The sequence below is a fragment of the Malurus melanocephalus genome, unplaced genomic scaffold (assembly GCF_030028575.1).
Source record: "Malurus melanocephalus ecotype Western Australia unplaced genomic scaffold, MMel_1.1 scaffold_908, whole genome shotgun sequence".
NCBI classification, from domain to species: domain Eukaryota; kingdom Metazoa; phylum Chordata; class Aves; order Passeriformes; family Maluridae; genus Malurus; species Malurus melanocephalus.
The window spans coordinates 141718-153987 of NW_026624140.1; the positions used below are offsets into that span (position 1 = coordinate 141718).

A 12270-nucleotide genomic window follows, 5' to 3' on the forward strand; every position below is an offset into this window, starting at 1 on the left:
TCTGCACAAATGCTAATTACAGAACAGCCAGGCCAGCTCCGCTGGGGCTTGGCAAGGAAATCCCCTGAGGGTTTGGCCAGGAGTTCAATTCCTTTGTGTGACAATTAATAAAGGAAACGTGCGGATTTCTGAGGGGTTTCCCTGCTGCGGTGCAAACCCAGGGGTGGTTTGTCCTGCTCAGAAGTTGCTGGGAGTTTTTCAGGCTGTGTGTTTTTGCAGAAGGAAGGGGTGTCCTCCTTTTTCTGGGTGGAAGAAGGAAAGGGACAAGGCAGAGGGACAAGGCAGAGGGACAAGGCAGAGTGACATCACCTCCTAAATGCGCATCTCCTGCCCCTGCCCTGCCCCGATTGTCACCGCAGGAATCCTCACCCCATCCACGGCTCCTCCAAAGGATGGCGATGGGAGGAACGAGCGCTTTGTTGTTAATAATAGAGACAATTTGGCGATGAGCTGCCGAGGGATTTAAGGGCTGCCCGACCGGTTTTGAGGTGAGAATAATGGAGCTGAAGGAACGGGCGCATCCCGCCCGCTCCTCCTTTCATCTTCCTTACGCGGAATTTGTTAGCGTTGGACTTCCAGCAGTTTATGGAAAGCTCAGTTATCATTTCCACACCCCTCTTACGGATTTTTGTGCACGGAAACCACTGTGTGATCGCACAGCACAGGTTTTTATTGGCCATTTCATGTGATCCTGAGCCCTGCTCTGTTCTCCTGCCCTTAGGGCCAAGTGTGGAGGAATCAACACCACCCAGCCCTGTAAAAAGCTGGAGTCCTTCAGATTTCAGTGCTGTCATAGTTATGAAGCTGATTTAAAAGAAAATACACCTGAAAATCTTCTATCAGAGCCTCAGAGGGCTAGAGATGAGCTGCTTGTACTCTCCTCTCCTTCCTGGACAAGTCTCAGGAACATCCATTTCCAGACGGGGTTTCAGCTCACATTGGGCTTCTCAATCTTCCTAAACAGGAGGGAAATGACAGTAAAGTGACCAAAATGAAAACTTTCTGTGCCCTTAGCGCTCTGCCATTTCTGCACAAACCTGGACTTTTCCTTCTGCAAGGAGCATCTGTCTCATTTCCAGCCCTTCTCTGCATCAGGAGCACAATCAGGGTTTGGGGTTTGCCCTGGAAAGGGCGGAAAAGGCACCCCAACCTCCCTGGCAGGGGCACTGGGGGCACGGGGGGCAGAGCTGTGTCCACCCAGCTCAGCAGAACACCCACTGAAACCATGAGATCACCAACACGCCGGGCCCCACCCCGCAGGGAGAGCTTTTTATATCACCCTGGCAGATGCCAACAATTTGCTCAGTCCCTGGAGCAGGGGTTTGCCAGGGAGCAGAGCAGAGAAGCACCCATGGGTGCCGTCAGCAGCTCGGGAAGGGCTCTGTGTTTACCCAGGTGTGATGCCCRCCCCACCCATGGGTGCCAGAAGCTCTGCAGGGCTGTGTTGTGTCTGTCTGTGATAGCATCAGCACCTCGGTGCCAGCCCCCTTTGATGAGGGAACCAAAGCTGATCTGAACCCAACCGTGGTTTGGAGCGTTTTCCACACAGGTTTGGCCCTGTAAAGCCTGGGAGTGTTCACCAGCCCTTGGCACAAGCTCTGTGCCCCACCCTGTGATGTGGGTGAGAAGGATCAGGGGGAAAAAAAATGGGATTTACTCTCCTSGAGCAGCTACTCCTGAGGGAGCGATTCCCTGGAGCAATTTTGGGAAGGACACTGCAGCTCTGGAGCGGCTTTGGAAGGAGTTAGTGGGGATGTGTGGCACAAACTGAGGCTCTGTGTCTCTCCCTGCCCTATAATTGGGCATTTCTGATCTGGTTGTCACTGCTTTAATGGGATGGTGAATCCACAGAGCTCCTCAAGAGCAGCGTCCTCCAAAATCCTGTGATTTTACCATCAGGAGTGCAGGAATTGCCATTTACACTCCTTCAGGTTGTTTCTGTGACTCTGGCAGGGATGAAATGTGTTTGCCAGGCTGGACAGAGCTTGGAGCAGCCTGGGATGGTGGAAGGTGTCCCTGCCCATGGCTGGGGTGCCACTGGATCAGTTTTAATGTCCCTTCCATCCCCAGTTATTGCAGGATTTCATCCCTGATCCCTGCTCCCTCTGTTGGGAACAACATCCAATCTGTTCAATGATTAAAAAAACCTCACAATACCCAAAGCAATCAGTGTCCTTCCACTTCTCAAAAATCCAACAAAAGAAACAAAATAAAAACCCTCAAAAGAGCTGGGACAAGGGAAGGAGAGGGAAATAGGATAAGAGAGCTTTTAAAAGCCTGTTGCTTTGCAGCTGTTCCCATCCTGGCTGCTTTCCAGAGGTCCTCGGATGATCCCCTGCCAGGAAAAAAAGAAGTCCTTCAAAGCCATCRTGTGATGGGGACGTGATTTCTCAGAAAGGAAATGAAAATCCAGGTTTGGGATTTAGGAATGGAACTGCAGCGATGGAGGAGCCAGAGATCTTCACTGAGGTGTATTTGAGTGATGTCCCAGTGCTGGGAGAGCCTTTGGGTGGGGATGAAGGACACAAAACTTGGGTGTGCAGAGGAGTTTGACACCACACCTGATGAGCGGAGATGTGGAGTTATTTTGGTGCCTGGGGAGAGCTGGGCACTGACTGAAAACAAACTGGGAAGTTTATCCTGGTTTGGGTTTGTGGCTGCTGGATCCCAATCCCACAGGAGAGCTCAGGGAAAGGGGCACCAAGCAGCACAAACGGTGCAGGGCAGGAGGGCAGGGAGGAAATGCTCTCCCTGCTGATGGATGAGCTGTGAAACATCCAGAGGCATTCCCCAGGATGGGATTTGGGAGTCAGGGGTGAACTGTGCGGGAAAGGTGCTGCAGCAAACCAGGGAGCACCCCAAGGTGCCACGGGAACATCACCCTGCACAGCCAAGCACAGAGGTGCCCTAAAGCACGGCAAGCTGAGAGGAAAGAGGTGGAATTCTTTCCTTTCCTGGATAAAAGTGATCATAAACCAGACCAAATCTGGGACTGGGATATTCTGTGGGTTTTTATGATCCACCTTGGCTTCCTCTGAGGCATTCACAGGTTCTGCTTTTACCCCGAGCTGTGCAGAAGCACCTGAGGGTTCCTGTCCCATTCTGTGCCCCGGGATCCCTCTCACACCCTGCTCTCGGACAGGAGCTGTTTAAAGGCTCCAGGAGGATCTGTTGGCACCTGGGGGGTGACAGGTTGCAGAAACAGGGTGAAATAGCAGGAGTTTCCAAGGAGRGGCTGGGGAGGCAGGAAAGGGAAGAGGGAAAAGTCTGGAGATGGTCTGTGCCAGGCTTGACTGGCCCCCGTCGAGTGCAGACTGTGCAGGGCAAGGCTGGCAGCTTTTCCTGGCTCCTGCAGGGYTGGAGCACGAGATTCTGTCCTGCTCTGCCCTCGTTCCACCCCGAATCCTTGGATTGCCTGGGGAAGGGCTGCTCAGCTGCCTTCAGAGAGCTCCATTTCTGTGGATATCCAGCTCCATCTCCCGTGGAGATTCCACAGGGTGCAGGTTTCAAATGGAGTGAAGCAAATCGAAGATTTATGGAGCTACAGAATCATGGAATGGTTGGGGGTGGAAGGGACCTTAAAAATGCTCTCATTCCACCTCCCTGCCATGGTAGGGACACCTTCCACCATCCCAGGGTTGCTCCAAACCCCATCCAGCCTGGCCTTGGATACTTCAGGGATCCAGGGGCAGCCACAGCTTCTCTGGGAATTGCATTYCAGGCCCTCCCCACCCTCACAGGGATCAATCCCTTCACAATATCCCATCTGTCCCTGCTCTCTGTCAGTTTGAAGCCGTTTCCTGAATCCTGTCACTGCTGTTCCTGCTGATTTGCAAAACCATTCAGTGCAAAGCATTAAAACCATCCACAGGGAATCCTTTTCCTCTTCATCCTCTCCTTGACCCTTTGGGAAAYGTCCCATGTGAGCCATTCCAAACTCCCACCGTGACTCTGTGGGCAATAATCCATTCCCGTTGTCTGGAAGGGGAATTTTGACTTTCTCATCAGCTCYTCACCCCGTGGAATGGCTGTCCTTGAGCCTGGGGTTAATTAGGACTAATGACCTCAAATGTCATCATCAGGCTTCCACCTCTCCTCGGGCTGTCCTGAACTGACAGAAGGGATGGTGAAGGGGTGAATTCCAGCTGGGAGGGTGTTAGCAAGGCTATACACCCCTCGCTGTGTGGATATGGCTGTTCCACCCTACTGAACCCAGGAATTCCAGGAGGAACAGAGGCCCCAAGGCTTCCCCAGCCGATTTCTGGTATGAATATCAAGCTCTGCCTTGTGAACCTTGAGGAATCCAGCTCCCAGGGCAGAGGAGATGCTGGAAGAGGTCAAGCGAACTGGGCTGTGTCCATGTCAGCCAGCAGCATTCTGGGACAACATCTGATTTTGTGTTTTTACGAGGCAGATGTTGGGGACAGGGGATGTGCTGTTTGTGGAGCTGCCGTCTCCCTGCGCTCCTCCCTCCCCTCCCGCGCTCCCAGCCCGTAAATCAGAATTCTTGGGATGATGCCGCTGTTTGGGCAGCCCTGTCTTCCATCAGAGCCCGGACAAACTGCAAACCCCRCTCCCCCTGCACCTCAGTTTTACTGGGGAATAAATCAGCCAGGGTTAAATCCTCTGCTGGTGACACGAGGATAAATCTGGGATGGCCACGCTGACACCCCAGCAATGGAATCCTGCAGGAGAGTCTGGCTCCTTGCTTTCAGAGGGTGCTGCTGATTTACACCAGAAGGACTTGGGCTCAGCATGTTCTGGGATGAGCAAAAAGGCAGGATTTGCTTTGGGATTGAACTGAAAGGCAGGGTTTGCTCTGGGGCTCAGCAGAAAGGCAGGGTTTGCTCTGGGATTGAGCAGAAAGGCAGAATTTTCTCCAGGATGGAGCAGAAAGGCAGGATTTGCTCCGGGATTGAGCAGAAAGGCAGGGTTTGCTCTGGGGCTCAGCAACAAGGAAAAATTTGCTCTGGGACTGGGCAGAAAGGCAGGATTTACTCCAGGATTGAGCAGAAAGGCAGAATTTGCTCCAGGACTGAGCAGAAAGGCAGAATTTGCTCCAGGATTGAGCAGAAAGGCAGGGTTTGCTCCAGGATTGAGCAGAAAGGCAGGGTTTGCTCTGGGATTGAGCAGAAAAGCAGGATTTACTCCAGGATGCAGAAAAGCCATTCCCTGGATTTTGCTGGAATTAACTCCATGGAAATGAGTTGTAGTTTCAGCAGAGCTTGAGCCTCAAAGARCTCCAGATCATGAAAGGATAAATCTCTCATTAATGGAATCACMGAATGGTTTGGGTTGGAAGGGACATTAAAAATGGTCTTGTTCCAGTGAAAATTTACATTTCCTGTGTAAAGTGATCGATCCTATCGCCTGGCACTGTCCCAGCAGAGTCAGGGATGGATCCCACTCTTTGGGGATGATGATGGAGAGGAAGGCAGTGGTGCCCATTTTGTTTGACTCTGCTGATGGTGGGGTTGGCCAGGAGGGAAACAAAACTGGGATGGATTGTTGCCATGGAAACCAGAGTTTGGATGGGGAGCTCATCCGGTGGGGCAGCAGGAAAAGGGGTTTGGACTTCTGCCTCCTCTCAGGCCATGTGGCTTGGGTTTGGAACACCCCACAGTCATTTTTATGGTAATCTTGTCACCAGATTCCCAGAAACATCGATTTGGTTTGTTTTCCTGGGAAAAACAAGGCTGGAATCCCTGCCCTGTGAGGGATGGGGGTGCTGAGCAGCACCGCTCYAATCAGCAAATCTCTCTAATTATGACAGCAGCAATTAACCCCCAGTGGCTGAGGGGTGCAGAGCTGGAAGCACAGCCTTGCTGGGATGGAATTATTTTGGAGAATTCCCTATTCCTTCACCCTGGGAGCTCAGGGAATGGTTCAGGTTTCCTCAGAAGCTGACAAGCACCATCTATAGGATCACTGCAGAAGGGTCCTCGGGTTTGCAGTTGATGAAAAAGGGCAGAGGAGCTTCACTCCGGGTTCACAGATTTGTTCTGGAAAATCTCCAGCRTGCTCAGCATTCCACAGCACTCAAAGTCACCACTTTCATCGTCTGTCCTTCATGTTTGGGTGAATTGTCCACCCTGGATGAACTGCTGGTCCCTGATCCCATGGKGGGACTGTTCCCTGTGGAAATTGCTGGAATTTCCAAGCTGGCATTATTTCACACAGGGATTTTTCTAAAGGGCTCATCATTTGCAAAATGCCCAGGCTCCAGTTTTCCTCAGGGACAGGACAAGGGGGAATGGCTTCACACTGAGACAGAGGAGGTTTAGGTGGGATATTGGGAAGAAATTCATCCCTGAGAGGGTGAGGAGGCCCTGGCACAGCTTGGGAGGGAAGAAGGAAGGGAGGAAGGATGGATAAACACCCTGTGCAGGGCAGATGGAGTGCAAATAATCTTTTCAAAGAGATTCTGGCAAGGGACACGGGTGCAAATCATCTCTGTCAMGTTGGAACTTCATCCCTGATTTGCACGAGAAATACAACTGCAGTTTGGATCCCCAGAATTCCTCCGAGAGAGGCATTGTGTTCCCAAAGAACAGATATGGGTTTTTATCCACTCTGCAGATCCATTTTGGCTTCAAAGCTGTTTTCTTCTCCTACACGCACAGATGATAATCTTTTACATGTCCTTATTAAAAAAATATCACTTCCAGAAAACAAAAACACGGCATATTCTGTTCTTGTTCCTTTCTCTATCTCTGAATTAATTTCCCATTTTTTTTTCATCAGGCTTGTCAGTCATTTGGGTGTCTTCACAATGAGGGAAAGAGGTGTAATCTCTCTCCTGGCTTTGGCATCTGAACTCCTCTTCTATCTCAAACTGTGCTCAATTAATGCCATTTCTCTTTCTTTTTTCCTCCACAGAGATCCCTGGATGTCCAGGAATGGTCGAGAGCTGAGYGATCCAACCTCTGTTCCTCACCACCCTGAGCTCAGGAGGGCTCTGGAGAGATGGAGTGGGAGCTGAGCTGCGAGAATTGATGGCCTCAGCCATCATCCTCATCCCCATCCATCGCCCCCCGCCCGGAGAGAAGCTGGGCAAGGACAGCCAGGGCACCAGGAGAGGCTCTGGCAGCCTTGGAGGACACTGGGGAAGAAGTTCTGCAGAAGGAGCTGACAGAGGGGATGTCCAAACCATGACAAAAGGTGCTGAGGGGGTTTCTCCCCGTGGAAAATCCTTCCTGAAGGGGAGCACCAGGAGCAGACGTGGTCTCCAGCCGGGTTGGAGAGGCACAGSCRGGTCCCTGCCTCGTGGCCAGCTCAGGACATCTCACAGCAGCCTGTCCACACTCTGGTTGGGATSCAGCTGGAGCAGGAACAGTCCAGGACCAAGAGAGAGGAGCACGGAAGGTTCCTCCGGTTTATTCCATGCTCGTTTCTCCTTCTGGCATCTTCTCTGCCTACCTCTGCTTCTGTGCAGGGAGTATGTGGGGCCCTGACCCTGGAGCAGAGGGATTGGCAATGGGAATGTGGCCTTTCCTTGCTCCTCACCCCAAAATCCTGCACTGCCCTGCCTGGAGTGCTGGGACCTGGAAATCCTCCTGGAGGAAATCCCATTCCAGCAGCAGCCACCCTCGGGAGCCAGGATTTACCACCCGAGCCCCCAAAGGTGACAGAGCACCCACCCCTCTCCTGCAGGGGAGGAGCACCCTGAGCTGATTTAGGATCGGGGAAAACTCATTAAACAGAGATGGAGACAAAGGGAGTGACAGCCCCCAGGCAGAAAACAGCAGGAAAAACTGATGGAAAACCACAGGAAAACGTGCACCTTGGACTTGCAGAGACCTGGGCAGAACGTGCTGGTACTGAACGGTGGGAGCCTCATCTCAGACCTTCCCTCTCGGGCTTCCAGCTGCAAAAAAAACCTTTCCCTGGAGTGCAATCCTATTTATTTATTTATTTTCTCACTGCTTGATGTGAAGCTGCTAAAGGAGGGACAGCCAGGTCTGGGTGAGGGGACTGAGCAGAGGGGTGGGACAGAGGGACACAGGGACAGAGGGACACAGGGACATGGGGACACAGGGACACCTTCGGCCAGAGCAGGAGTGACCTCCTGGGGAAGGTGTCCTGCAGTGCTTGGGGGGATTGGAATTGGTGATCTTTAAGGTTTCTTCCAACCAAAACCATCCTATGGTTCTGTAAGATTGGGAAAGGATGTCCCTGGATCCCTGGGAGTGTCTGAGGAAGGCTGGATGGGTTTGGAGCAGCCTGGGATGGTGGGAGGGGTCCCTGCCATGGCAGGGGTGGCACTCGGTGGGCTCTGAGGTCCCTTCCAACCCAAAACATTCACAATTCTGTGGGCACGGAGGCAGGAGGAGCATGTGAGAGCAGAAATGCTGTGAAGGTGCAATTTTGGTGTTTCAAGGATGGACACCAAGCTGGGCAGAGCTCTGTAGGGAGGGACAGAGGCTGCAGGAGCTCAGCAGAGCCCCTCTGCCCCATTTCCTCCGTGCAGGGCTGTGTCTCTGTGAAAGTTCCTCACCTGAGGCCCTCCAGCTGCTCTCCCACACTTGTGAGGGAGCCGGGATCCCCTGGAATCCCTTGGCACAGCTCCCAGCCTCTCCAAAGAGTCTGATTTCTCCCACACCTTCCCTCTGAGATGCTCTGCCAAGGCTTTGTCCAAACCTGCCCAAGGGAGGTATTTCCCAACAATACCCKCTCCTCAGAAGGTTCCTGGCTGGCTCCAGTCCCTTGTTCTGTGCTGGAAACGCTGTCCTTGGGATCGTTTCCAGGTTAGGGACGTGCAGGGGGTCATGGCAGCTCTTTTTGTCCCCAGTCCCTGATGTGCATGAGCAGGCTGTGGGCAGTGCAAGGGATGAATTGCTCCAATCACTCCCCAGCCCAAAATCAGGGACCTGCTTATCGTTTCCTCGCAGAGATCCCCAAATCCATCATGCCCCGACCCTTCAGGCATGTTCCACGGGCTGCACTCGCTGCTGGATCTGTTTCTGAGTGCCCTGACCCCGGGGCTGCTGTGCTGTCCTCGGGAGATGGCTCCGTGCTCTGTTGGGAGCCTCCACCTGCGCTTTCTCCTGGAAATTCCATTCCATTTGTTCCCAGTGCTGCTCCTCCGATGCCTGCTGATCATTTTGTGCTGCCTCCTGAGCAGTGCTCCTCTTCCCCTTCCAGGACCCTGCCCTGCCTGATTGCTCCCCATCCCTGTCCTTATTGAGTCTGTCCGGGATCCAAACTCACCCTTGGCAGTGCCCAGCAGCTCTGGGGCTTCTCCCTCTCTCGTGTGGGGTGCAGGGAAGGGGCAAACACAGCCAAAATGGATCAGTGTTGGCACCGAGCACTTGAATCTCACAATATCTGGAAGAAATCCTTCCCTGGGAGGGAGGGGAGGCCCTGGCACAGGGTGCCCAGAGAAGCTGTGGCTGCCCCTGGATCCCTGGCAGTGCCCGAGGCCAGGCTGGATGGGACTGGGAACATCCTGGGATGGTGGGGGGTGTCCCTGCCATGGCAGGGGGGTGGAATTAAAGGATCTTTAAGGTCCCTCCCAAGCCAAACCAGTCTGAGATTCTGGGAGCAAACTCAGCTCAGCAAAGCCCAGCCTGAGCCCTGACAGCGGGGATGCTCCAGTTAAACCTGTCCAGCTGTACTGGGAAYGGGTGGGGAGCAGGGAATCGTGGTCTGTCCTGCCTGGAAATGTCATCCACGGGCTGGAGCAGCAGCTCTGCGTGGAAGGGGAGCTGCACTCRCTGAAATGGGGGAGCTCAGCAGGCTGGGGGCACACGGGGAGCTGCCCTGGGGAGGGTCAGAGTGCTGCTCCTGTCACCGAACAAATCCTGTTCTGACAAATAAAGAATGGAAAGTCCTGCTCTTCCCACTCTCATTCTTTCCAAAGGGTACCAGAGGGAGGGGCTGCACCTGCCTGGAGGGAACAGGAGGGTGCCAGGGTGCTTTGGGAAGGGCTGGGGCTGCCAGAGAGAGAGTCTGGATGCAATTGGGAGAATCAGGGGGGCTCCAAACTCGAAATGCACTGGAGCAGGGGCAGAGCCTCTCCAGGGATCCCTGGGGTGATGGGTGCCACTGTCCCCAGTGGGAATGGGCTGTGGGACCAGCCAGTGCCTGTGGGGCTGCAGGTGCTGCGGGGCTGAGCAGGAGGACACAGCAAACCAAGCAAGGAGGAGGAAAAAACAGATAAAAGAGGGTGCTGAGCCTCGCTGGGGTGTCACAGGATGCCAGCAGAGCATTCTGATGTCCCCTGTGTGGYTCTGTGCTGTCCCCTGGGCTGGGTCTTCACCAAAATCTCAGATCAGCTCCTTGATTCCTCCTCTCCATCCCAGCTGTCCTCCCAGTGACCCAGGGCAGGGTGGCACTGACAGCGTTCCAGCTTCTCAGGAGCGTTTATCCTGGGAAAAACTGATCCCCAAGCAAGGAAAGAATCAAAATGAGCCATTTCCAGCTGAATTAATGATGAGACAATGAACCACCCCAATTGAAAGCAGCGGAGATCCTGGAGTGCCCTGATCCATGAAGATGCTCCGGGCAGAGGTGCCCTGGGGGCTGGCACTGCTCTGGTGAGAGCTGCAGGCAGATCTGCCATGGGAATTTGGGAATAGTGAATATCTGGGGGTCCCAGCCCTGCTTTCAGTGCCTCTGAGAACCCCCAAAGCTCAGCAGCTCGTCCCTGCTGCCCGTGGGCATTGCCAAAATCCCCTTCTGTGCCCCCAGAGAGCCTTGCCCAGCTCTGCCCGCCTTTGGGTGCATTTCCTGCAGCTCCAGGCTGGGAACCTGGATTTACAGAGCTCTGGGCTCAGCCCCGGCTTCTGGGACTGGAGAAAGCGTGAGCTTTGCTTGCCAAGAGCCCCCACAACCTCCAGACAGCCCAAATRCCTTCCTCGAGTTCCTGCAGCTCACAAGAGGAGATGATTGCAGCACAACACTGCAATAAACCCTTTCTTCATCCTTTCATGGTCCGAGGCCTGAGCATGAATTATGGACCCTTTAAAGCTCCTGAGAGCAGCATTTCAAATCTCTCTGTCCACGGGCTGGTGAGGAGCRTTGTTCAGCCAAGATGTCAGTGCTCCTGGCTGGGTGAGGCTGTTTTTTACGAGGTGCTGTAATCCTTCCAGGAATCCAGCGACCCCTTTTCCACCCGCAGATCCACTCCTTGCTCCCTGTTCTCCGTCCTGTTTGCTCCCCTGAGGCTCTGGCTCCCAGCCTTGTCCTTTCCAGATGTAAAAGGGTTCCTAAAACCCCTAAAATCTGACCAGATTTGGGGCTGCCTGGCCAGCAGCAGAGGCTGCAGGGAAGTCAGGGATTTCTGCTGACAGGGAAGGCAGAAAAAGGGACAAATCCTGAAGAAGGGGAAAAAGGAAGGCAGAAAAAGGGACAAATCCCCCAGAATGGAAAAAGAGAAAGGGACAAATTTCCCAAAAAAGAAATAAGGAAGTTTTATTCCTGCAAGTTTTAGGGTCATTTTGTCAGCACCAGCAATCCCTGTGGGGCACCTTCCTACAGTGCCCTGGAGCTTTTGGGCATGGCTTTTGTAGGAGGATGGAGCAGGATGTGCCCTCAAAGAGCCACGGTCACCCCATCCCCTTGGGATGATCCTTAATCCCTCAGCACCCTTTTTAAATCCTGCTTTAAAATAAGCAGCAGGTACTTTCCCTGCCTTCCCTATTTCCCTTCTTCAGGATTTGTCCCTTTCCTTTTTTTCCCTATTTCCATTCTGGGGAATTTATCCCATTCCTTGCCTTCCTTATTTCTTTTCTGGGGAATTTGTCCCTTTCTCTTTTTCCATTCTGGGGGATTTGTCCCTTTTTCTGCCTTCCTTTTTTTCCCTTCTTCAGCATTTGTCCCTTTCCCTGCCTTCCTTATTTCACTTCTTCAGGATTTGTCCCATTCCCTGCTTTCCCTTTTTCCTTTCTGGGGGATTTGTCCCATTCCCTGCCTTCCTTTTCCCCCTTCCTGCAGGGTTTTCCCCTTTCCCTGCTGCCACAGCACCAATGTCATCCCTGAGGCTTTTCCAACAGCCCCAGTTGATGCCTTCCCAGGACACAAACTCATTTCTGGGTCTCACAGCCACATTTATTTCAATTCAAAAGGCACAAACCCCAGCAAATGTGGGATTAAACAGCTCTAAGGCGGTGATTCACCATTATTTTCATTGCTGCTGAATTCCCAGATGCTCTGAGTTGGTCTCCATGGAAATGGGTGAGAACCTTTGGATTGCACAATCCCCACAATCAATCCCACAGCAGTGCCCTGCTTTGGAGCAGCACATTCCCATTTCCATCCCCTCACATT

At 53.1% G+C, this 12270-nt stretch overlaps 1 protein-coding gene across 1 annotated transcript in view; it reads left to right on the plus strand.

Annotated features, from left to right (window-relative positions):
• LOC130585537 (beta-2 adrenergic receptor-like) overlaps positions 1-8016 on the plus strand; it is a 21221-nt gene extending 13205 nt beyond the window's left edge. Inside the window, exon 2 of the mRNA XM_057386084.1 lies at positions 6880-8016. Coding sequence (XP_057242067.1) covers positions 6880-6914 — 35 coding nt within the window. The 3' untranslated portion in view covers positions 6915-8016. The remainder of the gene's footprint in view (positions 1-6879) is intronic.
• Positions 8017-12270: the final 4254 nt, after the last annotated feature.